The 24,922-nt window shown below is 40.2% G+C and overlaps 1 protein-coding gene across 1 annotated transcript in view; it reads right to left on the bottom strand.

Annotated features, from left to right (window-relative positions):
* Positions 1 to 4,820: 4,820 nt before the first annotated feature.
* LOC147323389 (rho-related GTP-binding protein RhoN-like) overlaps positions 4,821 to 24,922 on the bottom strand; it is a 33,757-nt gene continuing 13,655 nt past the window's right edge. The window contains exons 3-5 of the mRNA XM_086303709.1: positions 15,060 to 15,169; positions 10,800 to 10,934; positions 4,821 to 5,875 (exon numbers count right to left, since the gene is read on the bottom strand). Coding sequence (XP_086159835.1) covers positions 5,621 to 5,875; positions 10,800 to 10,934; positions 15,060 to 15,169 — 500 coding nt within the window. The 3' untranslated portion in view covers positions 4,821 to 5,620. The remainder of the gene's footprint in view (positions 5,876 to 10,799; positions 10,935 to 15,059; positions 15,170 to 24,922) is intronic.

Here is a 24,922-nt window from a genome sequence, read left to right on the forward strand (position 1 = left end):
TTTGACTACGATGACCTGGATGACTGAGAACCTTCACAGACTGTACCCTCAGTTCTTATCTGACAGGAGTGCCATCAAGTGCGTCTTCTGCTGCTGTTACGTATGTGGTTCAATGTGTTGCGTGTTCAGAGGTGCTCTTCTGCATATCTTGGTTGTAACAAGTCATTTGAATGCCTGTTGCAAGTCAAAGGAGTCTGGCCATCCTCTGACTTCTGACAAGATGACATTGTCATACAGAAAAGTGACACTTTTTCTTTTGCAAACCATTCTCTGTAAATCCTAGAAATGTTTGTTTGGGAAATCACAGTAGATCTGAAACACTCAAACTGTCTGACAGTCTGTCACCAACACCACTTTTCAACCACTTTTATTGCTCATCCAGTTTAATTTTCACAATCTATGTCTACAAGACTTTTGTATTAATTGGCAGCCATGTGATTGGCTCATTTGATATTTGCATATTTTCATAATGAACAGCTGAACAGGTATACCTAATGCAGTGGTCAGTGAGTTTAGTAATATCCATGATAGCATAGCTGATAAGAGCAAAGAACATTTCCATGCTGGTGACACTGGCGCACAACTTGCTATACATTAATGATTAAGAAAGGTTATTGTTGTTTTGCAATAAAGCCTTTTATTATTTACCAGTGAGACGATCCTCCTTCCTGCACAAGCTGTCCTTTGGCAACGGTCCCTGGCAGGTCTCCCTCATTACTTGTCCAAACAGAAATCTCGTTGCTTTGGGTTAAAAGGATATTTTTGGTATCTAAATCCAACCAGACAGCTTGTAAAAGTTATGAAAAACAAGCAGCAAAAACAAAAGTAAATATCTTAACAGGCTCTGTGAACATTATTTGGATTCTCTTTACAAACCAAGTGTGTATAATTTCATTGACTTACCTAAAATTTAATTAACTACCAATTGACCATTTATTAATGATGCCTTTACGAGTCTGTACACAGTCTTTACTGTAAACCTGCTCCCTGCATGTATTGCATTGCATATCTGTGTGCTTTTACAAAGTCGTTGCCTTCATTGTTACTCAGAGCCGGAGATGCAAAGATGCAGCCTTTCGGCTCGTGGACACGGGGCACATATATTTTTAATCTGCTCAATTTTACATACTGTTTAAATGACTCCTGCATTTTTAATGAATCCCGCTGACACGACAGCCATTACCCCAGTGTTGTTATTGCGTTGCCTTATATTAGGTAGCCGATGCTTGTTGCCAGCCTTGTGGTCTCAAAAGCAGAGATTTGAGTAAAACTGAACTTATAACAGAGCAGCCCTGTCGGCCACATCCCACCCTCGGAGCATTAGGGTGCAGTTTTATGGCTACTGACACTGTGCAGGCAGGAAGGACATTAAAGATGCAAAAGGATTGAGCCTCGGTGGTCAGTGATCAGCGCTACTTTATAGCAGAATTAAAATGAAAAATGGACCCCCTGCAGAGTGTGTTTGTATCAAGATAATGGTGCATATAATAATAAAGCAGGAGAAGCAATTCACCCGACCAGTTTCCTGTCTCGCTCAAAAGTGTACGAAAAAACTTTCCCATGAAACCATAATGGATTTTACATGTCACAGTTTTCATAACTGTATAAAAACATTTTTATTTTATATGTGGCTAATTTACTCCACAAGGGACTTGTGTAATGCAAGCCGTCTCGAAACCTAGAGGCTGTTGGTAGAGTTCATTTTTACCTCAGTGTAACACTTTCAGTTGATAAATGCCTTTTGATTAGGCGGTTAGATTGGAAACAGCAGGCCTCTGAATACGGAGGACTGAGAACCACTTGTCTAATTGTAATCATCCTCCTACCTGAGAGCTGTAATTCAATCACGCTGACGCCAGAACCCCTAAACATAATTGAGAAAGTTACTTTTTATCTTGCGTGCAACAGGGCGGGTGCCTACCAGCTCAGCCGTCACTAGAACAACAGGCTAAAAGAGAATTTTCTCCTTCGGGAAGAAGACATAAATGAATAATTTCTGTCATTCTGAAGATGATTCTGCACATTTCATGCATGAGCTACAGGTTTGTAAAGCATGAGCTTCTCATATACAGACTTTAACCACTGGGACTCTGTTTTATTGAATGTGCTCTTTCATCAAAAACAGTGCATGCAGTGGTGGGATACACATTTAGGTCTCATAAGCAGGCCACTCTTGTTCTGTTATCACACAGCTTCCATTTGCATCGCCTTAGATTAGAAGAAAATGCTGCTTTTTGTCCTTTTCCATTCAGGTTGGTGTGCAGAACAGATGCTTGCTTAGCTGATATTTTCACCCGAGTCAGGAATCTTTAGCCAGGTTAGCAGCGTGGTTTCCCAGAGGATAAAGCATGCTGACTTTAGTGATCTCATGACTTTTTCTGTTTTGTCTAGTGCAAAAAGAGCAATTTTTTTTATTTCTATTTTTTAGTAAAATATCAAAGAGTGTTTAGCAGCAACTTGGATGTAAGCCAAAGCATTACACAAATTAAAATCTTCAGCTGATAATGGTCTTACATAAAACCACTGACAGAGGAGATAGAGGAGTTCTGACATCCGGAGGGATCTTGAAGTAGAGCCATTCCTCTTTTTTTGGAAAAAAAGGAGCAGCATGAGGTGATTCGGACATCTTGTTCAGATGCTTCCTGTGCTCCTCCCTTTGGAGCCTTTCTGGGCAGCATCAAAGGGGAGGAGACCCCAAGGCACACCCAAAACCCTCTGGAGAGAGGACTTCAAGATGTTTGAACTCCAACATGTGATGGTGAGCTCCTCACTAACCTGGAGAAAGAGCTCCACCCTTTTCAGGCTGAAACCCATGGCCTCATTTTTGGAAGTGCTAATTCTGCTGTCAGCCACTTTGCACTCCCAGCATGAGCTGATCAACATTTGCTGAAGCCAGCAAGCTTTCATCCTCCACACAAAGCAAAGAAGTAATACAGAGGCCACCAAACTGGGAACTCAATGCTGCCTTTGCTATCCCTAGAAAATCTGTCCATATAAGTTATGTAAAGAGTCAGTGATAAAGGGCAGACCCGGCAGAGTCCAGCCGCCACAGGACAATACTGCATGAAACTACTACACCTATACCAGTATTGTAACTATATTTACATATGTACTCTATTTAGAATTACATCGTATTAGTGAGAATCATTATACAAGAGTTTACTGAGCAGATTTTCTTCTCTCCGTTCGTTGGTGTGGACATCATCTCCCCCCGACAGGGTGTTTGCACCGGCCTGGCCTCTAGCGTGTGGAGTGACCTAACGCTCCCTGCGTGGCAACATGGCAGTGATGCCGCAAAATGTCACTTTGCTGTACTCGCACAGGCAGAGAGTTGCTGTGGGGCCTTATCCATGGTGGCAGGAAACAAAATGGAACAAAAGTAACAGTTAAAGGTCAGACTACAAGGCTCATAAAAGCAGCAAAACCAACTGCATTATTTTTTTTTTCTTTACGTTCAGGAAATACAGTGTATTCATGTTACATATATATTTCAACTTTTTGTATAAGTGTGTGCAAAATAGCCACTGAATTTCAGACTAATGTAGGTTTCTAATAGCTGCTGCCATTAAGGAGTCAGCAATTAGACTACTGATATTTTATTTAGTGTACAAACACCAAGGTTTTCATTATTAATGCCTCTTTTAGTCAAGACCTTTTTAAAACCACTCCAGTAACTGTTTCAAATCAAACTTGTTTGAGAAAACATTCGGGTTACACTTTAAATTCATGTTATACTGTGTGGTTATTCACTGATCTGCACTCACAAGTCACAAACATGGACAAACATTGATGAGACCATGTTTTTTCTTTATACCTTGGAGTGAGAAGGTGACTTTTATCTAAATGTGGAGGTCAGAGCCATTGTTTTACCATGACTTAACAATATGCAATTGGAAATGTGAGTAGTCCGTTTCTGTTCTGTTTGCTCTGCAAACTGCATGATTGGTCCACTAGTTTGATCCAGACTGCAATATCTCACAAGTACCTTTCGGTAGCATGCTGGGACCCGGAGAGGAGGTAGTAGAAAGTAACAGAGCACGCAGCAGACTGGTTAGGAGACACCACAGTGAAAAAGGATCACAAGGAGCGTTTGAGTTGCACGTGTGTGATGAAAGTGTGCGAAGCGCTGGGACAACCCACGACCGAGTTGCCCACACCATTTGAACGGTTACCCAAGAAACTTCCTGCTGACATCAAATTGTCATAGGTGGTCTTTCTGTAGATGAGCAGCACTACTGTACAGCTGTGGCTCAGGTGGCAGAGGTTCATCTACCATTTGGAAAGTCCACATGCCGAAGTATCCTTGAACCCAGAGTTGCCCCCGATAGAGTGCGAGTGCATGTAAGCATAAATAAAAGAATGAATCTATTTGTGATTGTGTGGGAATGAGACCTGCAGTAGAAAGAGCTTTGAATTCTTAACAGAGTCGAAAGGCACCAGTCCATTTACATGACAGGTCACCGACATACAGGTGAGTCAGCATGTTCACATTTAACTGAAAGCACTGCTGTGCTGAAGTACTGCTTCACAGAGCTGCTGCCACGATCACAGACCCATGATTACAGAAATGTAGGATTTGCAGGTTTTGTGGGTCTGCGCTGCTCCGAAGCATTGTGTGTACTTTTTGTCTCATTTATTATTTTTCACCTTTTTCAAATTTAAAGCCACATCTTTGCAGGCAGAATGATTTTTTATTTTTCAGAGAGATATTTTCTTGTCTGGGCAAGAAAATGTCTTGAAACTGAGGTGCAGTTTCTTAGCTTTGACAAGCATCCAGCAGATGAATATGTCACATTAAAGATCTTCCAACACTTAGCAGAGACGATTTTTTTTTTATTTCATTATCACATGTACAACATAATATTCATCTCAACGCCCTCTGTGACGTTCCTTTCCAGTGTTGATTATTTGAACAACAGTAATTACACAGCACAACAATATTATGTGGTGAGTGATTATTTCGTTTTTCAATATTAAAAGCACTTGTGGTTTAAGAAAATTAGTGTCATCTCAGCCCACGAGTCCAGATTTTCATTTTTAATTTGTTATGCACAGCGGGGAGAGCAGAGTTCATTCCCTGACATTTACAGACTTCTCAGAGCGCTTTGCGTGCATCGTATTGTGCTTCATTTGCTTAAACACTTGAAGACAGAGGAGCATTTCAAAACAGGAAACAACAATAATAGAGGTCAACACCAGCACGGTTACCGCTGCTTCCTGCAAGACGATCTTTCAAATATATATTTTTTTCCTTTTCATCTCCCTATGCACTATTTTGTGTCTTGTTTTTAATTTATCTGTTTTTTTGTCCACTTGTTCAGGTACAAGCGTTAAAGAAATTTGCTTTTGCCGCTACGATGTCCTCCCCTGATGAGCGCACAGCCACAAAGAAAAGTAAAAAGCAGAGTTTTGCTAAAAATGGACAAACAACCCTTCAAAGACCTCCTCAGGATAGCATCCGTTCTCGCTTTTATCACATCGTCCTTTATGCAGTGCAAAGAATCTGACAACAATTCACCAATAAGTTAAGTTCATGTGTGGCATGCTCCGTCAGCACACACACACACACACACACCCACACACACACACACACAGATCAGGCAGCAGGTAGGTTCTGGTCCTACATGAGCACACAGCTTTTGGCTCGGTCCTTTCTAATGGCAGGCGGACGCTCGTGAATCTCAGTCCGAGGTGGCTGCTGGGAAACCCGCTTGAGGCCGTGGCGTGATCCGGCGTGTTTGAGCTGAGGCCGATGAATGTTGGACACAGATGCCAGGGTGGTGACGTGAAATACATCGCGGACGCTGTTCTCCGAATACTTTGAGGTGCACTCTGCATAGGCCACGGCGCCAATCTGCCTCGCCAAAGTGGTTCCCTAAAAGCACAGAATGTGAGTTAGTCAGGATTAAAAATGAAAAGCCAAGACTTAAAATTGATGTTTTGACCACTTGAACACTGCAAAACAAGATGTAAACACACAACTGATATATTATTACTTCTTAATGAGCTGTAATGTTACCACATTTTAGGTTCCATCTAATATTCAGCCTCCTTCTCGTTTGATTTTCGTCTCTAGAGGGAAATCCGTGGCTATTGCAGCTTTATGTTACAGCGCCTTCAATAGTTAGTTCCTAGCTCTCTATCTGCCTTTAAAAAAATTTAGTTTTTTTTTTTCACTGAAAACATTTTCTGCCTCCTGCTGCTTTTCCAAAAAAGGTTCATAAGAGTGCTAAAAGCTAAACGAAGCTGTGGGTCAGAAAACCAGAACAATGAGTTAATAGTATAACACTTCACCCTGCAGAGGCGAGCTGTAGCCGGCTAATCATTCTTACTGGGTTCGTGTCTGAGTGGCTCCAATCTGAGTGCAGTCACACACGCAACTAGTATTTACTACATATGGCTGACAATATTACACCATCACAAGGAATAACACAGCAATTGCTTCATATCACTTTTTCTAGTAAATAAAACTAAGATGAGGTTTTAGTTTTAATCTAGAATCCTTTTGAGTCTTTTAAGTCTGCATCTCTGTTAATACGTCTCTGTTAGCTTTATTCTGGTAGGCTTTTGCAGGTTGTGTCTTGTATTTAGTTTTACTTCCTTTATTACTTTCAGCTGTCTTTTTACCCAGTGTGTCCACTCAACCCAGTTACCTTCTGTATCTATTTAAAGCCTCATTTTGACCAAGTACCTTGTTGTGCCATACTGTGTTCTAGCTTTGTTTGTGCCTTGTGTGTTTCCTTGCAGTGTTATCTTGTGTTTATTTTATAAAGGCTTGCTTTTTGTGTTTACGGCCTCCTGCCTACGAGCATGTCGTTTGGCCCCATCTGCATGCATTTCATCATAACATTTCAATGTGAGACACACAGTTTGGAAATAGTATAAAATAAACCTATGGATATATGCAAAGCAGGTTGGCAAGTACCGTTTTATGATTTGTCATTTTGGCTGTTTTCACTCATTCTGCATTTACTTAATGTCAGTCAGTCACAGCAGAGGGAAAATAGCACGGTGGTTTCCGGATGATTGTACTGATTTTTTTTTTCCACCTCACACTTTGAGACCGAGTGCTGATTTTTCAGAATCCCACAGCCTCAAACTGCGGGAGACCACAGTCACCAAACAACTGCAGTTCCACTTGGACTGACTGCAGTCATTCTCCGACAGATTGGCAAATATTTGCAAATAACTGCCATCTAATTTATAATATATGTGTCTCTTTGATAATTGGGGCTCGATTAAACTGGCTGCCAACTGGTTGTATTGTGGTTATATTCCTTTATAACAGCAATGTCGCTGAGCACTTATGGCACTTTACAGTTAAATCACCATCCTGCATGAACTACATCAGGATTGAATTTTTTAAAGCAGATTGAATTGTGTCAAGTTGCAGACTGATAGCAGACTGAATCAGTCTTGTTGGAGTTTTTCTGTCACCTTAATGCACTAAAGACTGCAAGTGTTTGTTGATGTTATTCCCATCTTCTTAAGAAACCATCTTAAAGGCAACAGCTGCAGTAATTTTGTTCGTGCTGCCATTTCCAACCACTCTTTGTCCCAGTGTGACTCTAACACTAAGCATTTTTATTTACGCCCTTCAAACCTGAACATGCACAGATGCTACCAGGCAGACATATATGCCAGACATATTAAACAGACCCACCAATAAACAGGCTTTACCCTTTAAGCTCCCCAAGAGCAACATTTTTTAAATTGTCCTGAGAATTCACAACGAGCGAGTGTGCATCATGTGACTACCGCGCGCAATCTCAACTCAATCACCATCCCTCACCTAAACCGAATTGAGTTTTTTTTTTTGAGTACTGCATAAAGATCTGACCTTAACAGTGGCCTGCTGTGTTCACATGCATCTCAACTTCATTCTCGAAATATCATACAGAGTTCCCGTGGGACAATGGCTTGAGAGAAGAATAGTTTGAAAGCATGTTCTAAGATTTGGTGCACACGCTTCAAGGCAAAAAACAGCCTTCACAATACATCCAGTCACTTCTTTCTGTTACTATAAAAATGCCGTGTAGTGTAGCTTTGAAATACAGCTTAGTTTATGTTTGTTTGTCATCCAAAAGCAACTGACTCACCTAAAGAGCTGCTGAGAGCTAGTACTTAGAGCTAAAAACATACAAAACCTTGTGTGTGGATGAGAGATGGGTCATGTAGTGGAAACTATGCTTTATTTTATTTATTTATTCTTAGATGTCCTTAAACCACATTGAACCACTAGAATTCTGTGGAAAGCCTTGTGTAACCCAATGAAATAAAATAAAGCACAACATTTTTAAAAGCCACTCATTACTCTGAGTGCAGACACAGTGGACATTTTTAAAAGTATTCTCTAAATATTTGTTATTGTAAGCAATTGTCACATGCTGCTAGACGATCCCTTCCCTGCTTCTGTGGATGGCAGAACACTGCACTTGGTCGTGTGCACTAACACCTCCCTCTTAATAAAAGCCTGCAACCTCTGAGGTCTGATAGCTGATTGCTAGCCAGGGCATACGGAGAATATCCCCCACACTATGAAATATTCAAAGCCTTTCTTTGCAGTTGCAAAAACTTTATTCCCTCGAAGGTTTAGCCCCATTTCACATCTGGACAGCTTCGGCTTCATATGTAGTACTATTTTGCTCACCTGTTTTCCAGCAGTGCTTTCTAGTGATTTAGGTAGCAAAACAAAACATTTTCATTCTGTCATCCTGAGTTTGAGTCACATTATTTCTTTATTTTTTGATCATGCAATTTCCTTGGAAAATGTACAACAAATGAAAGCGTAGGTGTTCAGCCTTCGGTGCTACTGATGCACCATATTGAAGCAGCATCTAGCTGCCATATGGGGTGACATTACTTCTGCTCGTGTGAAAAATATTAAAGGCTCGAGCTGTATTATTTTTGTAATACTGGAAACGCTCCAGCACTTCAAGTGTTTATTTTGACGCCCTTAAGCCAATTACAGCAACAGTGACACAGTTGGTTTGCGGTTTGTTCTGCTGACTGCGCTCTCCCCTGGGGTTCGCATCAGTTGGTCAAGTGGGTGAAACGTAAAGTTCCCGGCTTGTTTCAGTCTGTTTACAGTGCAGCTCTTTAAATAGGGTCCACTAAGAAACCGCACTTTCAAGAATTACTTAGGCAATCAAAAACCTGTCCCCTACCACATTTTTATCCGTTGTTTCACTCTAGAAGTCTTCAGCACAGATATAAAATCAGCAACATTAAGGACCATCATAAGACCTTTAATTATAGGGCCATATCAAATGTAATGTTTATTACAACCAATAAATATGGATTAACAATACTTGATCCATCCCTTCATCCTTTTTATACTGCTTATCCAGGTCTGGGCCCTGGCTTCAGACTAATCTCGGCTCACTGTACCATCATCCTCTAGGTCTGCACTAGAGTCCCCTCCCAAGTCAGACCCAGAGACCCAGGGACATGCATGAAACACTTCATCTGTGTGGGATTGTGGAAGAAAGCTTAAATGAGAGCACCAATCCTGACAGTGAACCTGGACACCCTGCAGATGAAGCTCTTTCTGCCCCTTGCGTTTTATTCCTTCAGCCACTAGAAACGGCTCAGGGCCATAGCAGGAACATAAAATAAATGGTAAATGAATAGCTTCAATCACAAAAATCACTAATTTGTAGCAGTGGATGGGGCTTGCATGCCCAACTCAGCCCATGAGCAATATTGTCTGGGGCAACGTGCCTCTAACAGGTTCTCCTGAGGCAAATGGCATCTGGTTGAGGGGCTGTTGTCCAAACAAAACCCCTCAAAACCCAAAACATCAGAACGTCCTATAGTGAGTGTCTAAAGGCAAGCAACAGATGGCTGGGCTACATTGGATTGCCCTCTTGAGTGCCCACCACTTGAGTCCAGTGTTTTGTGCAGCAGGCATCACTTGGAGGCCTTTGAAAACCAATCCTCAGTTGGCGTACAAGCACATTACTCAGCCTTTGTTTTTTCACTGTTATCTGGTTGCTATGCTATTAACACTAAAAAATGATTACGTATGGATGTAAATAATTCAATATATATGTATTAAAAGACATGTTAAATGACCTGCATAGCTGCAGTAACGTCTTAAAAAAAATATGTTGATGTTTCGGTCCAATAAGAAGCCTCTATGAATTTTGAGCCAAAGCAAAATATATATAACAAGAAACGAATCTGAGGTTGTGATGAACCAATTTTGATGTCATTATTGACAGGACAATACAGGTCGTTACCTTTGCTTTGTCAGAGATGTGGGAAAATATTAATTTGTTGACAAAAGGCTGCCAAGGAGAGCAAATTCACATTTACATGAAAATAAGCTATTAAAATTCATGCGTGCCGCTGCTCATTGCTCCAAGACACAAACAAAACAATCGTATTATCGCACATCCTGCTGTTTGTCTTCTTCTTCCTTCAGTTCCAGCTCCTTTATAGTCGTTGTGCTTTCACATTTGTGGAAGTTATGATCTGACGCAAGTCTCATTCTTCAAATGCACTTTCAAAAATATTTGCCTGTGTGCACAAGGGAGGAAAGTAATAGGTGCCTTTGTCTGTGCTGATACCATATAATTTCTACTACAGGCGAATAAATGTCACTGCAGCTGAAAACCGCAATGAACTGTGCATTTGAAACTATACGTCATGCATATTCTTAAAGTTATAATTTTCTTAAAAACCAACTGCTCATGGGCAGCATTTCTGCAGCACTGTTGGGGTACAGAAAAAGGCAAGCAGCTAATTTCCATTCAAATTTTAGAGGCGAGCGGTGCTTTCTGTGAACTCCTCACCTGCTCATGTGTGACAGGAATGAGTCTGTGTTTGGAAAGCTCTCTCATGACGCTGAGGTCCGTCCTCATGTCCAACTTGCAGCCGACAAGCACCACTTTGGCATTGGGGCAGAACTCCTGTGTTTCACCTTGCCACTGTGCATCAGAGAGACAAACATATATCAGTGTACATGACCTCTATTATGCTACAGTACGAGAGTATTCTGAGTACTTGAGCACTATGTTCATAGTTGCATCTCATTTGAAAACCTTGGACATTAACGTCTTACTAATATGCTCTTCTGGGAAGCCTTTCATAAGATTTTAGGACCTGGTTGAAGCGAACGCACTGTTGATGTCGGTAAATACGGTTTGGAAATAAGGCTGGGTGGATTTTAGGTAAGATTTGTTTGCAGGCTTGTCAAGTCCTTTCTCTCTGAACTGGAGAAAAGGAGGAAAAAAAATCTTCCTCAAACTATTTCCAAAGCACATTTTTCTCTAAATTACCATTTTTAAATTGTAGCTTTAAGAGCTCCATAATTGGAATGAAGGCGCCTAGTTCACAGCTTAAAAAATGCCCGTGTATGCAGACATGTGGGAACAGTCTACAATTATTAAAATGCTCATAAATGAGGTGCTGAATTGAGATTTATTTGACTTGGGAGCAGTTCCTTTCCATCAGGTCATAAATTCTTATCTCCTGCCTTGAGAGGGCCTTAATCCCATCTGCAAATCTGCTGTCCAGCAGTTTAACTTCTCACCGTGCTGCAGTGATATTCAGTTAGTTTATCTGTGTAGTCTCTTTGCAGATTAACAGACTGCAGATTAATGGCATTCAAAATGTGGAACTGACAGGCTGGTCATATAAAAACTGTAAAAGAAACACTAAAATCTAAAATAATAATAATAAAATGAATTTCTAAAAAATAACTTAATAATATTCACAAACTATCTCAATTAGTTTGCTCATCATTTTAATTGAATTTTAATGGGGTTTTTTTATATGTGTGTTCTTCTTGCCTGTGTTTAATTGCGTGCTTTTTGTAACTATGAGATACTTGCTGCTGCCTATCTTGGCCAGGTCTCCCTTGAAAAAGAGGTTTTTAATCTCAGTGGGATCTTCCTGGTTAAAGAAATGTTAAATAAAAATAAAATAAAATAAAGATGTTACCGATATCATTCCTCTGTGTTCTAATGTACCAAATAAAAGAAATCAAAAAGAGCAAATATGATACCTGTTATACTCATGTACAGCCAATCACTGCAATGATTTTACAACACAAAACGAATAACATAGAAAACAACTTATTCTATTCCGGGTTATTTACCTGATACCTTTCTTCATATTTGATGGAAAGTACAAATATTTGTCAGTTTTAAGATTCTGGTTCTGACTTTTAGAGCTCTTCATGGAAAAGCACCAGCTCGTACCATTTATTTAGAATTCTAGGATTTTTGGTATGACCAAATAATATTTTGAGGATTATATGTATTCTCTGTTCTTCTTGAAGGACATTCAAAGCTCTTCAAAGCCAACACAGGGGCCATAGACACTTGATATTTACCTCCTCTGTACATATTGACAACCAAATATTTCAAAGTTGGATTCATCATGGCATAAGGCCTGATGCCACTGACTTTCAGTCAAGTGTAATGTGGCATACCTCTAACTTTCTCAGTTTCCCTTCCTTAATAATAGCTTCTTGACAGCCACACTTCCTCTGAGACCATTTCTGATGGGGCTTCAGTGACCAGTAGATGTAGAAGCATCTCTCATGTCATACTGCAACATGCCACGTTTTTGGCTAATAGCTCTTTGGGAAACAACTTGTTGGTGCAAATATGTTATTTTATGCCTGTTTTGTTTATTCAATGAAGGAAACGGGAACAAATTATGTGTTTTTGTGACAGGCCACTAGTAAAGTGCCTAAAGATATAATTTAAAATTGGTTCTTTGCTTTTCTGCGGTATGTAGATATAACACTGTGGTTCATCCTTTGAGTTTTTATAGCTTTAAAAAAAATCCTCTGAAAAAGTTTTGTTACACAGCCTGAACTGAAAATGAATTAAAAAGCAGGCAAAGTAAAAAAAACAAACTTTGCAAGTCCAGAGAACTACAACTCACGATCACTTAAAAAATTCCAAGAAAGTTTGGCTCACTGGAAGTAAAATATTAAGACTTTATAACACTACATCATCAAAAATGTGTAAATCTTGAAGTTGAAGGCTGGAGCAACACCCACACAATCACCAGTATTTTCTGGCTTACTGTACCATTAAAATGAAACACTGGCACTGTTGTTCACTGCTCTGAAACTGGAATTTATATCACTCCATGTCTTAAATTTTCCATCGTGTATTTGAAAACTGCAATCAACAAATCAAAGGATAGAAGAGGGGGGAAAAAAGGGAAATGCTCATGGACATAAATGCTGTATAAAGACCGAGACAGACAATTCTCATTGCAGGCCAAAATATGACTCAAGCTATTAAACTCTCTCTATCGCTCTCGTTCTCTCCGAGACTCCTTTCATTATCTCCTCACACCATGGCAGAGGCGACTGCTTTGAGCACTGTTGCTCCATTTGTTCTCCCTTACAAAGAGATCTTTTCTCCTGGATGCCTGCGTCGCTGCTGTTACGGGCTCTAGCGCGCCGTTGTGCAGAGTGAGCTGTTGCCTTTCAATAGGACCCTGTGCCAAACCGCATGCAACTGGTGAACAGCAGCAATTTAGATGAGTCACAAAGGGCCCATGGGAAGAGCGGCTTATTGTCTGTGTTAATGTTAAGAATTGGTAAGCAGCACAAAGAGGCAGAATGCGAGCTGTTGGAGCCGAGGCGCTGGTTTATCAAAAAAGAAAAACGGAGGTTGTTGTTTTTACTTTCCTCACTTTCTCACTGTGTGCAAACCAAGAACGTGCACATACCACAGCAGTCAGGTAGAGGTGAACCCATTATGCTCATTTTTGCCTGTTTGATCCACGGTTCAAATTAATTATCTCTTCATCATGTCTTATAGTGGACCTAGGTGCATCTGAGTTCATGCGTTTTCTAACACAAGCTGTTTTAGCTACGTTCTCTTAAGCCAACTTTTTTTTTTGTTGGAGCTTCTGTGCTCACAGATGGAACTGTGTGCCTCAGATAGAAGAAGTATTAAAAAAAACAATTTCTTCACCATCAATAAAGCAGGAAAAATGAATCCCCTCAAAGCCGGAATCCTCTTAAAACATGAGAAAAAGGGTTTAATTGATTCTGTTTGGAAGACACATTCCTCTCGTCCGTGCCATTATTTATAATGACTTCATCAATACCAGACGAAAACGCATATCTGCCAATGCCGAGCGAATTCTCACGTCTACAGGGGGTCCACTTGAGAACCAAATTCAACTTTGACCTTATCAAATGACCTTAGTAATCGCGGTGAATGTGCCGGTCTTACAATGCATGCACGGGATGCCAAAGTGACATGTCGAGCGGTCACTCTATCCAAAGTTTAGAAACAAAGCTTATCCTTTGCTACGATCTCATGCACCTAATTCAATTTTTTATGGCAATCTGCCGCCATGTCTTGTTTCTCTGCAGTTTGCTTTGCTTTAAATGTATTTTCCATTTGCAAGCTTTAAGTCTCAAATAAGTGCACAGCACTTTTTGTTCTGACATCTCTGAGAACCTTCCGCCTAAGCAATTTTTGCAACCTCTAATTTTCCTTTTACAACGACTATTCTCTCAAAGTAATGCTCTGCTACATGAACACTACTTGAGTCTTTATCGCTTCCCCCTTTTCCCTTCTGTACCATTTGTTCGTGCTATCTATCTTTTTTTCTTCCAGAATCTCACTTCATTCCCAATATCCTCATTAATCTCTGTATCTCATGTGTTGGCTTGTCCGCGTATGCCTCTCACAAAGCATTATCCAACCTTAAATGTTATCCCAGTCTCCACCTCTACAGCTGGCAATGTTTTCTCATCGTTTCCTTTTTATTCCCCTATCGTAGATTGACGGATCAGGTTATCAGTGAACGAACACATGGTGGCCTTAACTTGAACACAGACGTGATGGTGAAAGCTGGAAGCTGTATATCTCTGATGACGTAGATCTAGTCACTCTATAGAGGAATCGATTTCCAGTATAAAGAGAAGAGATGACTTCTTCAACCTGCATATTTAATGTGAGTATTGTAATGAGATGGCTGCTTTACCTACACTGCCCTAATTAGAGACAAAATGCACTTAAAATTAAAAAAAGAGGACACATTCACACATCTAACAACGTGACACTGACCTTTTTCAGTACGCTGTCCAGTGTCTCCGGTCGACTGATGTCAAAACAGATGAGCACAGCATCTGAGTCAGGATAAGCTAACGGCCGCACATTGTCATAGTAAGCTGAACCTGCAGGGAGAAAATATACACAGACATGAACGGCACTTCCAGATGGATTATATGTAATTTAGTTACTTTCCAAAGAGTTTACTTTTTTTTTATCATCACAAGGAGAGTCATTATGGAGCACATTTAGTGGTAATCACTGTGATTAAATGTAATTACCATGAGCTTACCCACTCTGCAGATGACTACAAGTGGGTGTGATTCATTGCTTTCGCAACACAGGGTCCTCAGGTCTGCCTCTGACCATCTTGAATAAGTCAAAGGGACCGACGTGTGACAGCGATATAATGAACGACTCGAACAAAGCGTCACCTGGTATGTTTTTATGGAGTGGCGTGCGTTTTTTTGTCGGGGGCCCAGACTGAACTGAGCGTTGTGACCTGGGCAAGGGGACACATTCCTATCCAGACAGAAAGGCACGGTCTCCCTCGCCGTCATTGTCTTCAGCACTCGGTGCCTTTGTCACCGTGCACAGAGCTTTGGCAACGTAACAAAAAAATGCATTGACAGAAAATTCCCACAGAACCCGACCGAATCCTCTGCAACACAACTGCCAAAGCACAGAAATCAATTTGGCTCGTTTGAAGTTATTTTTTAAAAAAAGCCCAACTTTTAAATTGAAAAGTAATGAAGTTTGTGGGATTTAATTCATGTTACAAGTTTACAACTTTTACCCTGAATAATTAAACGTGTGTTATGACTCATTCTGTACTCAAATGACTGAAAAATATTGGCCTGTTAGCCAACTATACGCAGTCCTGGGAAAGAAATGTATTTCACTTATGAAGGTCAGTAGAACAAGACTAACCTACTATCAACCAATCAAATCAAACATTTATCAAGATTTTTTTTTAAATCTCAATCCAAAGTGCTAACCGATGCACCAATGTGCATGATCATGACTTCACTATTGAGCTACTGATCTTTAAGCACTAGACATGGTAAAAACTGTTGATTTCATTTAACAACCTGCCTCACATTGTTCTGTATTCTTACCTATATCACAGGCAACAACATCACACTGCAGTGGATTAGTGAAAGATTTAATATTACCCACCCAACACACACATATTACAAAAGGAATTAAAAAATAAGTCAGATATATGGAGGGCTGGAGCAGGCAGCTCGCAAGACAACTAAAGGATAATAACCAGACGACAGAAGACATCACAGGTAAAAGAATCCCTTTAAAAAAATATCTTTTAAAATAAACACCTGATGCCATTCCTGACATTACCCCCAACTGGATTTGTGTGTCCTTTAGTGGTCAAACTTTGGTGATCTTTTGCTTATCAGGCAAAAGTGTAAACCACCATGCTAGAAATGAAGATCCAAAGGTCTCTTCATGATCTAAGGCTGTGAGCATGCTCTTATTAGAAAAATGGTTCTTCTATGTACCTTGTGGCCAGATCCAGACGAGCTTTGAAAGCGATCATTAAAATCTGAAAATCAATTGTAGAAATGCACAGGAAGCCAGTGGAGCTAAGCCAGCGTAGGTAAGAAGTCTGTCTGCAGAAACCAGTAAGAAGCAGAGCTGCTGAATTCGGAACCAGCTGGAAACTGGAAAGTTGCTTCTCATTAATGCCAGAGAGTCAACGATCCAGTCTTGAGAAAATAAATGCTGGCAGTGAGTGCTGTTTGATTTAGTGCTATTAGAATACCTTAAACTCAAAGTGAGAAGAATTTTAAAAGTTTGGGGACCCTATTTGAACTATTTGTAGCCTACCGTTGCTCATTATAAGTTTAGGTGAGCAGATGTGCTCTGTTTGTGGGTTGTTTATTGACAATTTTACAATGGATCTAACCTTTTACTTGTTAGAAATAAATCCTTGGGGCGGGGGCAGCCTCATGTTAGCTCACGGATTTTAGTAATTCAATTATAGGATTAAAATCTTATCATAATAGTTGATAAAACATAAAACTAAGACATTTCAAATTCTGATTACACAGCATCTTCACACCTGGAGGCACAGGACTGCAAAAAAAGGAAAAAAGTAGACACATTTACCCTCATTAGTGTTGCGCCGTCAGAATTTGGCCCCAAAGCAAAAATGTGTTCGCGCACGTGTGTTGCTGTGGTCAAAAATGTCAAACTAAAGGGCACAACCATTTTCTCCCCTGTCTCTTTGACTAATTCCTGCCCCCAGCTTTCACACATACCACACACACCCACTTTCCCCTTTTGTGCTTTAGCATTTTGCAGGTGCAGGATACGTCTTTAACGTCCACAGAAAATGAGGATGATTAATGGAAGCAGGGCTTAAGAAAGAGAGGGAGCATGGAAGTGCATCTGACAGTTGCCATAAACCATCGAACAACCTCCTCAGACTCCCTTCGCACGCGTACTAGCTGAGATGGCTGTTCTTTAGCTGCATCAGATGGCAGTCATAAAGTGCAAAAGTTTGAGTCTTTGTCTCTGCAGTTGGTCCTTTGCATTTTTACATATTTCTTATTTGATTATGACACCGTTTTCTCCTTTAGGTTTGTGTCAGTGGCAGAAATATAGGTCACAGAGAAAACTGTGAAGAGAAGCAAGAAAAACACAGGCATGCAAGTTCAAACTTTCTATATGAAATATTGCTCGCTCATTCTGGGCAGTAGGATGAGATGTTGTAAAAGAAGTCCTTTGCAGAGATGCTCAGTAAGCAGTTCCTCTTACACCAGGTCTATATAGGCTACAACTATGCAGAGTAATGTGTTTTGTTCAGGTACCATCACTGAGACTCATGCCGACTTGCAAAATGCCAAAGGACGTACAATTCTGACTCCAAAGTAGTCGGGATGTTAATGAAAATAAAACAAAATGCAGTGATCCTCCTGCGAATCAGGGGTTCTCAAAGTTTGGACAAGCAAGTGCCAGTTTAGAGGGGGGGGAAAGTGTGTACTTAGAAATGTGTTCAAATGGTGGTGGTTTATGTTTTACACTTTTAACTGTTTTATTTACTTAAATCATAATCCAGGCATTTGTTTTTTAACACTGTAATATCAGTATTTCTTTATGTATATCATGTGCCTCTGAGGTTTCCTGTTAAAGTTTCTGTTTCTGTCTAGTTTTCTCATCAGAACTTAGCTTAATGTAGTTTTAATTTGCTTTTATTGGTCACTTTGCTGCTGCATTGCAAATTGTGAGCATCACATTAGAGCTAATATAGTTTTTTATTTTTATTTTATTTTGGCTTTTGACTTTTTGTTTTTGATTCAGTTTTTTTTCCAGGTGGTTCCCAGAGTGGATTTTCTTGTTTTAGTTTATTTTTTATTAGTTTACGTGTTTTTTATTATTATTATTATACGATTAAAATACATAACATTTTAAAAACAGTTAAATCACAGCCATGTAGATACCCAGAGCCTCAATAAACATGTCCTTCATCAGACAAAACCAAATAATTTCTTTTCACATCTAGTTTTAGTTTGTAGTTAGTTTAAATTAACTGCAATAACCTTGCATCGCATACTTGTTATAGCAGTCAGTCCTTTGTGATTCTTGATTAGGACTGTCATTTCTGCATTAAAACTTCTAAAAACATCTTGTCCAGTTCTACAGATTTCATTAGCTTGTGCATTCGCATCATGCCAAATATTTCCAACAAATGTTCAAACTCACAGAAATCATTTTTGTCGGTGTAATGATCTGTTTCATTTCAGTCGCCTGGAGTCACATCCTGTCAGTTCAACTCTGTACAACAAAACTGAACACAGCTACACAAGTATTACATGCCGCCGGGCTTATCAAATCCTTATATTATTTTCTGGCTCTGATTTTTTTTAACAGCTGCAAAACCATTACAACAAATTCATAGACGCTAACCTTTTGCAAACCTGAAACGCATCCAACTTGCTTCTCTACTCCGTTTTCTACACCACGCTCTGACTCAGAGATAATAAAACTGTTGTGTTGCTGAAAATCTGTGAACGTTTTAATCTCCCATAGAAAGAAAATTGAATTGGAATTATTAAGCAAATCGAGAAAGATTGCTACTGGCATCATTAAAATCCTTTCAATCCATAGCAGTAGGATAAATTAATGGTAAGGCAGCAAAAAGCATGATATTTGTGGCTATTTCTTGTATATGAAATAACATAATGTGACGACATTTATTATGGCTGAACATTATATGCAGTTTAAATTTGGAAGCCTCAAATCATTCCTGAACCTTTTTTGCTTTGTGACCATGAAGAGACGTCCAATGTCTGCAATAATGTTTAGGTAGGCGGTACACATGGATGGCAGGACTTAAGGTTTCCAAACAGAACATTGTGCATAGCATCAGACTGCCTCCGCTGGCTTGCCTTCTTCCCATGTTTCTCAGGTAAGCGACTGACATGCACCCGGCCATCCATGTGTAAAAGAAAACAAGACTCATCACACCAGGCCACCATTTCCCGACCTTTTTCCATTGCTCCGTTGTGCAGTTCCGATGCTCACGTGTCCACTGTTGGCACTTTCTGCAGTGGACAGGGATCAGCATGGGCACCTATGTCTGGTCTGCAGCTATGCAGCCCCATGTGCAACAAACTGCAATAGACTCTGTATTCTGACACCTTTTTATCAGAACGAGCATGAACTTTTTGGATCGGAACGCCCTGATGCTAGTTCCCTTACTGTTCTTTCCTTTGTTGGAGATGGTCTGACCCACTTGTCTAACCATCACAATCTGGTCTTTCTCAGACCTGCACAAATCCTTCCACTTGCACATTTTACAGGCTTCCAACACATCAACTCCAACAACATAATGTTGACTTGCTCCCTAATATATCCCACTCACTAACAGGCGCCATGATGAAGAGATAATCAGTGTTATTCATATCACCTGTCAGTGTTACACCAGATTGAGGGAAATTTTTTTGCAGTTGAAACTTTTGCAGTTCGTCTGAAAAGATGGACTTGCGCTTTGGGATCTTTTAAACATCACTGGGCGGATTGCTGATCGCGCTGTCTGTCCCGTCCATGCTGACACACACACACACACACACACACACAGACACACATGCAGACACTGGAAGCTTCAAGGTTCCATGAAGTCAGCTAATCCATGTTCAGCACTCGAGCAGAGGCTAATGTGTATTGATCTGAGCTTTTCTGACGCTCTCTGGGACTTGTAGTATGATGCCCCTCATGGGGAGTTTCCTGCTGTTGTAGCAAGATCAGTCCATCTGTCTCTGAGTAAAACCCTCTGATCAAACTCATAAAAGACACATGCGACGCCTCAGGGGTACTGCATGAATTTAGCAATCTCAAAGAAACGACGTTAGTGTCATTTAGAGCATTCAGAGTACACGGGCTTCAGCCATCATGCAGAACAAGATTTGGATGTTTAATTGCATTTACAGCTAAGAAGAGTTTGCAGATGTAGCTTGGACCCGAAATGTACTACCAGATGCACTTTCCACAAATGGAAAACTCTGGGATGTAAACAATCTACAGAAAATAAATGTCAGTATGTTTCAGATGTGTGGCTGATGTATAATGTTTGGTACAGTGATGCAAAGCAGTCTGGGAAACAGCAGCACCATGCTGTGACTCCACATGAGGTTTTCATGCTTTGATGTTTGGTGCTTACAAAAATCTGCATTTCCTTTTTTCCTCTTTGTTTGTAACTCATACGCATTTACTCTCCAAGCACTCGTGTAATTTTATGTAATCCACTTGTGTTCCACCTTTGGCTGTTCTCTCTGTTTCGAGATGTTTGTCCTTCTAAAAAATCTTCTGATGCTGCTTGAATTTTACATTTTAGGAAGGATTCTCAGTCAAACTCTACAAAACGCTTTGAAAAATCTGAGTGCACACAAGCTGCCATAGGGTCAAGTGGTCACTACACAGAGCTGTGAGACTATTTAAAACACGATTCTTTATTTGCATCACATCTGGATGTTTAATAAATATCAAAACGTTGGCTATTAATTGATAATGAGAACTCCAACGAGATGCAGATGACACTGTCAGGAAATATCCTCAAGGTACAGGAGGCAGACCTGGGAAGGTGATGTAGGGCTACAGCTGCATATATGTTTTTCCAATTTTGAAGAACTGAAAGTGACATATTAAAATAACTAATCACTAATGTCTTCTGATCCAGTTCAACCCCATACAGGACACACTCACCAGCCAACTGATTAGTTACACATGTAAATAATTAGCCAGCTAATCATATACATGATCAAGAGAACCTGCTGAAGTTCAAACCCAGCATCAGAAGCCCACGCGGTCTGGTCTGATTGTTTCAGAAACTGCTGATCTGCTACAGTTTTCTCACACTAAGGGTTTACAAAGAATACAGATTGATGCCAGAGGTTGGAGAAGACTGCCGAGGCTGCTTTGAGCTGATAGGAAAGCAACTAGAACTACAATAACCACTTGTTACAACCAAAAAGTTTGCAGAAGAGCATCTCTGAACGCGTAACAAATAAACCTTGAAACAGATGGGACACAGCATCATACAGTTCACATGGGCTCACCAAAATTGGACTACAGAAGATTCAAAAAACATTGCCTGGTCTCATTTGAATGGTAGGATTAGAATTTGATGTAAAGCACATGAAAGCATGGATCCATCCTGCCTTGCACCAGTGCCTCATGCTAGTGGTGGTGGTGTAGATGGGGGATGTATAGGGGGATGCTCCATGTCAAAACCTCTCAAACAAGAGCTGAATTCAGAGGTGCAGCCACCAAATCTGCAGCAGCTGAGCGATGCTGTCGAGTGAAAACAGGCCAAAATCTCAGAGGAATGTTTCCACGTTGTCGATTGAAGAATTAAGTCAGTTCTAAAGGCAAAAGCAGAGTCCAGCCCAGTACTAGTAAAGTGTACCTAATAAAGTGGCTGTTGAGTGTAAATCAATAAAGAAAAAAAAAAAAACAGCTCACACTACAAAAGCTGCAAGGAGAAGAGTTTTGGTGGAAAAAGCTTTTCCATCATTTCAACACTTCTTCCTGACTAATTGTTTCACATCGCTGTAAACTGATGAGGGAAGCGCGTAGTAAACAAGAACGTTTGTCATACGCATGGTGCCAGTGTGCTGCTCTTAAGAAAAATGGTAGAAAAGCCTCGTAATCTTTTTTAATTATTGTGTTTGTTTGTTTTTTGTTTAATTCATCAGCCACCTGCACGTTTTAGAGAAGTTCACTTTTTATGAAGCAGAATTCCTTGAGGAGCAGCCTTAAACGATCCCCGATGGGCAGGTTTCTTAATTTAGAAAATAAGGAAGGAATATTATCTATTTTATGTTTAATATGCCAAATCTTGTTAGTGATTTTTTATATATGTGCTCCAGAGATATCTCTTTTTTATATTTTGTCTGAACTTGTAAAAACTCATTATTAAACCTCCTGTGCTGTATTTTGGGTAATGTCTCGGGTTAGTCAAGCTCAAAGCTGTAAAGCTGCTGATAAGAGACAATCAGACTTGTCGTAGCCTTTTGTATGCATAGCTGCATGATTCTGAAGAAACAGACTCACATACACACACACCTTTTGAGATGTTAGCACAGAAAATCATTATTAATCCCCTCTTATGGCGCTTTTTCCTGCCAACTTTCATCACAGTGCAGAAATGTTCATTAATATTAAAATCCTGTTTGTCCTAGTCATGCCCTTCTGAAGAAATAGTTTGGGTTTTCATTCCTGAAATACATCCAGACAGAAAACAGCACAAGAAATGAATGCTATTGATTAATGCATTCATCTGCTACGCCTCGAACATATAAATAATGCCCCCTGCAGTGGCTGAGCATTAGTGCTACGTACTCATGCTGTGTGAAATATGCAGACAATATGGAATCAGCCTGTAAGTTCGGTTGAGCACCAGGCAGCGATAGAGTCCACTCTGTATGCATGCTCCACGAGGCTGATCACTCGGCGTACATTCGTAAACACTCTGAGACACCGTGCAGAGCAGACAGTCTGCTGCTTTGTCTGCTGCTCTGTAAAAAGCTAAAGCATCATCATTTTAACATAAAAGTTTTATTCATTTTCCTCTGTTATCTCTTTGTCTGCCACTTAAACAAAGCGAGTTGCAAAGCTATTGAGCTACAAAGTTTTCTAGACACATTAGAGCGTTTTAATGTTTCTAATCTAAGGGCAGTGGAGCAAACAAAGCCAAAATCAAAACAAATGCTTGATGTCTAACATCATCTCCGAGCAACCTAATGATGTCATCAGGGTTATCTAGACTTGGAGATAACAATATTCTTGTGCTAAAGTCACACTAAGGAAAACAGCGGTTGGAGACTGCAGCACTAACAAAATTATTGCGACTGCGGCAAATGGAACCGTGATCTCGTTGCCTTTGAACTGGTTGCTTTGAAGACGGGAACCACGGGGCATCAAGACGACGATAAAACAGCAATAAGACGGATTTCACTGTATCAGTTTGCATTTCAACAGGGTCAAGGTGAAAATTACTTGCAATCTGTTTGTGATAATATGGCGATTCACTGCTAAATGGTGAAAACTCCAAATCTGTTGCCGTTTGCATGCACAGAAATTCACATTCACAATTTAACTACTTACATTTAAAGTCCTGAGAGAGCTGAAACAGAAAGTCAGAAACTGCTCTAAAAATACTGACGTAGTTACTGCAGGATTGCAATTTTACTGCAAAACTGCAAAGGCTCTCAGCAATCTTGCTTTTGCGTAGGAATAAAACCAGAATATAACAGGTGGCAACCAGTTGACTCCCCTTTGCAGATGTGTTGCCTGTGCGCTCATCAGCGCAGACTGACAGACTTGTATGCATTTATCAATGAGATGGTGATTATTTGCAAACCTTTACATTCGTCAATCACTTCAGTCAGTCTGAGTTAAACTGCAACTGTTTGGGGACAGGTTGCTACCCAATCAGGAGACCTGTGTAACTATCTTGCAATCAAAAGTGACTGAAAGAGCTATTCTCCAGCAGATTGTGTCTCTTTTTATTCCTAATGTAACTGAGCCATTAAAGCTTGTGTTATAAATTCATCATATAAGGGATTGAGGGAAAGGCCTATGCTCCATCAATCAAATATTATGAACTTGTTAAGTGATGATATATCATATCAGTCTTCTAACCCCTTGGACTCTGTGCTTGTCTGTGTTTGGGAAGTGAAGCACCTGAAAAAGTCTAATTACATCATACTCGGTCGCACATCCCCTGACCCATTGGGTCAAAGTCAAGTACCGTTTATAAACAGATGGAATTTTCTCAGTTGCCATGGAGACAGCACAGAGGTCATCATACGACCTTTGTATGGAACTTTGCTCACGCCATAACAGATGGTCATATATGGTCAGGATGATGGTAGCTGAACCATGACAAGTGTAAATCCATCCACTGACGGCTGCCATTAGATAATAAAAAAATTCATGTTACAGAAGTTTTCTATTTATTCTTAATAGCTGATATAAATCAATTAATGCCATGACCTCGTCACGCACCACATTTATGATAACTGGAACTCTTATTTTGATAGGAAAAAACGAGGAGAAGGCTAGGACTGCTCCTCAGGTAAGCCGTTCTCTTCTGTACTGAGAATAATCCATTTTAGGTGTACATGAATCAGAGATTCATGTAACCAGAGCACACCGTGCTTGTTGTTATGCATACCTCTCTGCTTGAATACTGAACAATAATAGCCTGAAAAGCAGCGTGGAGGACTGAGTGAAGCTGGTCCTGGCAGTCGCAGGCACAGACAGACACATTTTGCACAATGTGGTTGTCAGCAATGTGACAACAGATTTGGATTTTCTTTACCACACTCATGCTGGAGTATGTGATCTGTCTG

The sequence above is a fragment of the Aulonocara sp. 'chitande type north' Nkhata Bay genome, linkage group LG8 (assembly GCF_057382095.1).
Source record: "Aulonocara sp. 'chitande type north' Nkhata Bay isolate Kocher_YH1m ecotype deep benthic linkage group LG8, A_spYH_male_GT1.1, whole genome shotgun sequence".
Lineage (NCBI taxonomy): Eukaryota > Metazoa > Chordata > Actinopteri > Cichliformes > Cichlidae > Aulonocara > Aulonocara sp. 'chitande type north' Nkhata Bay.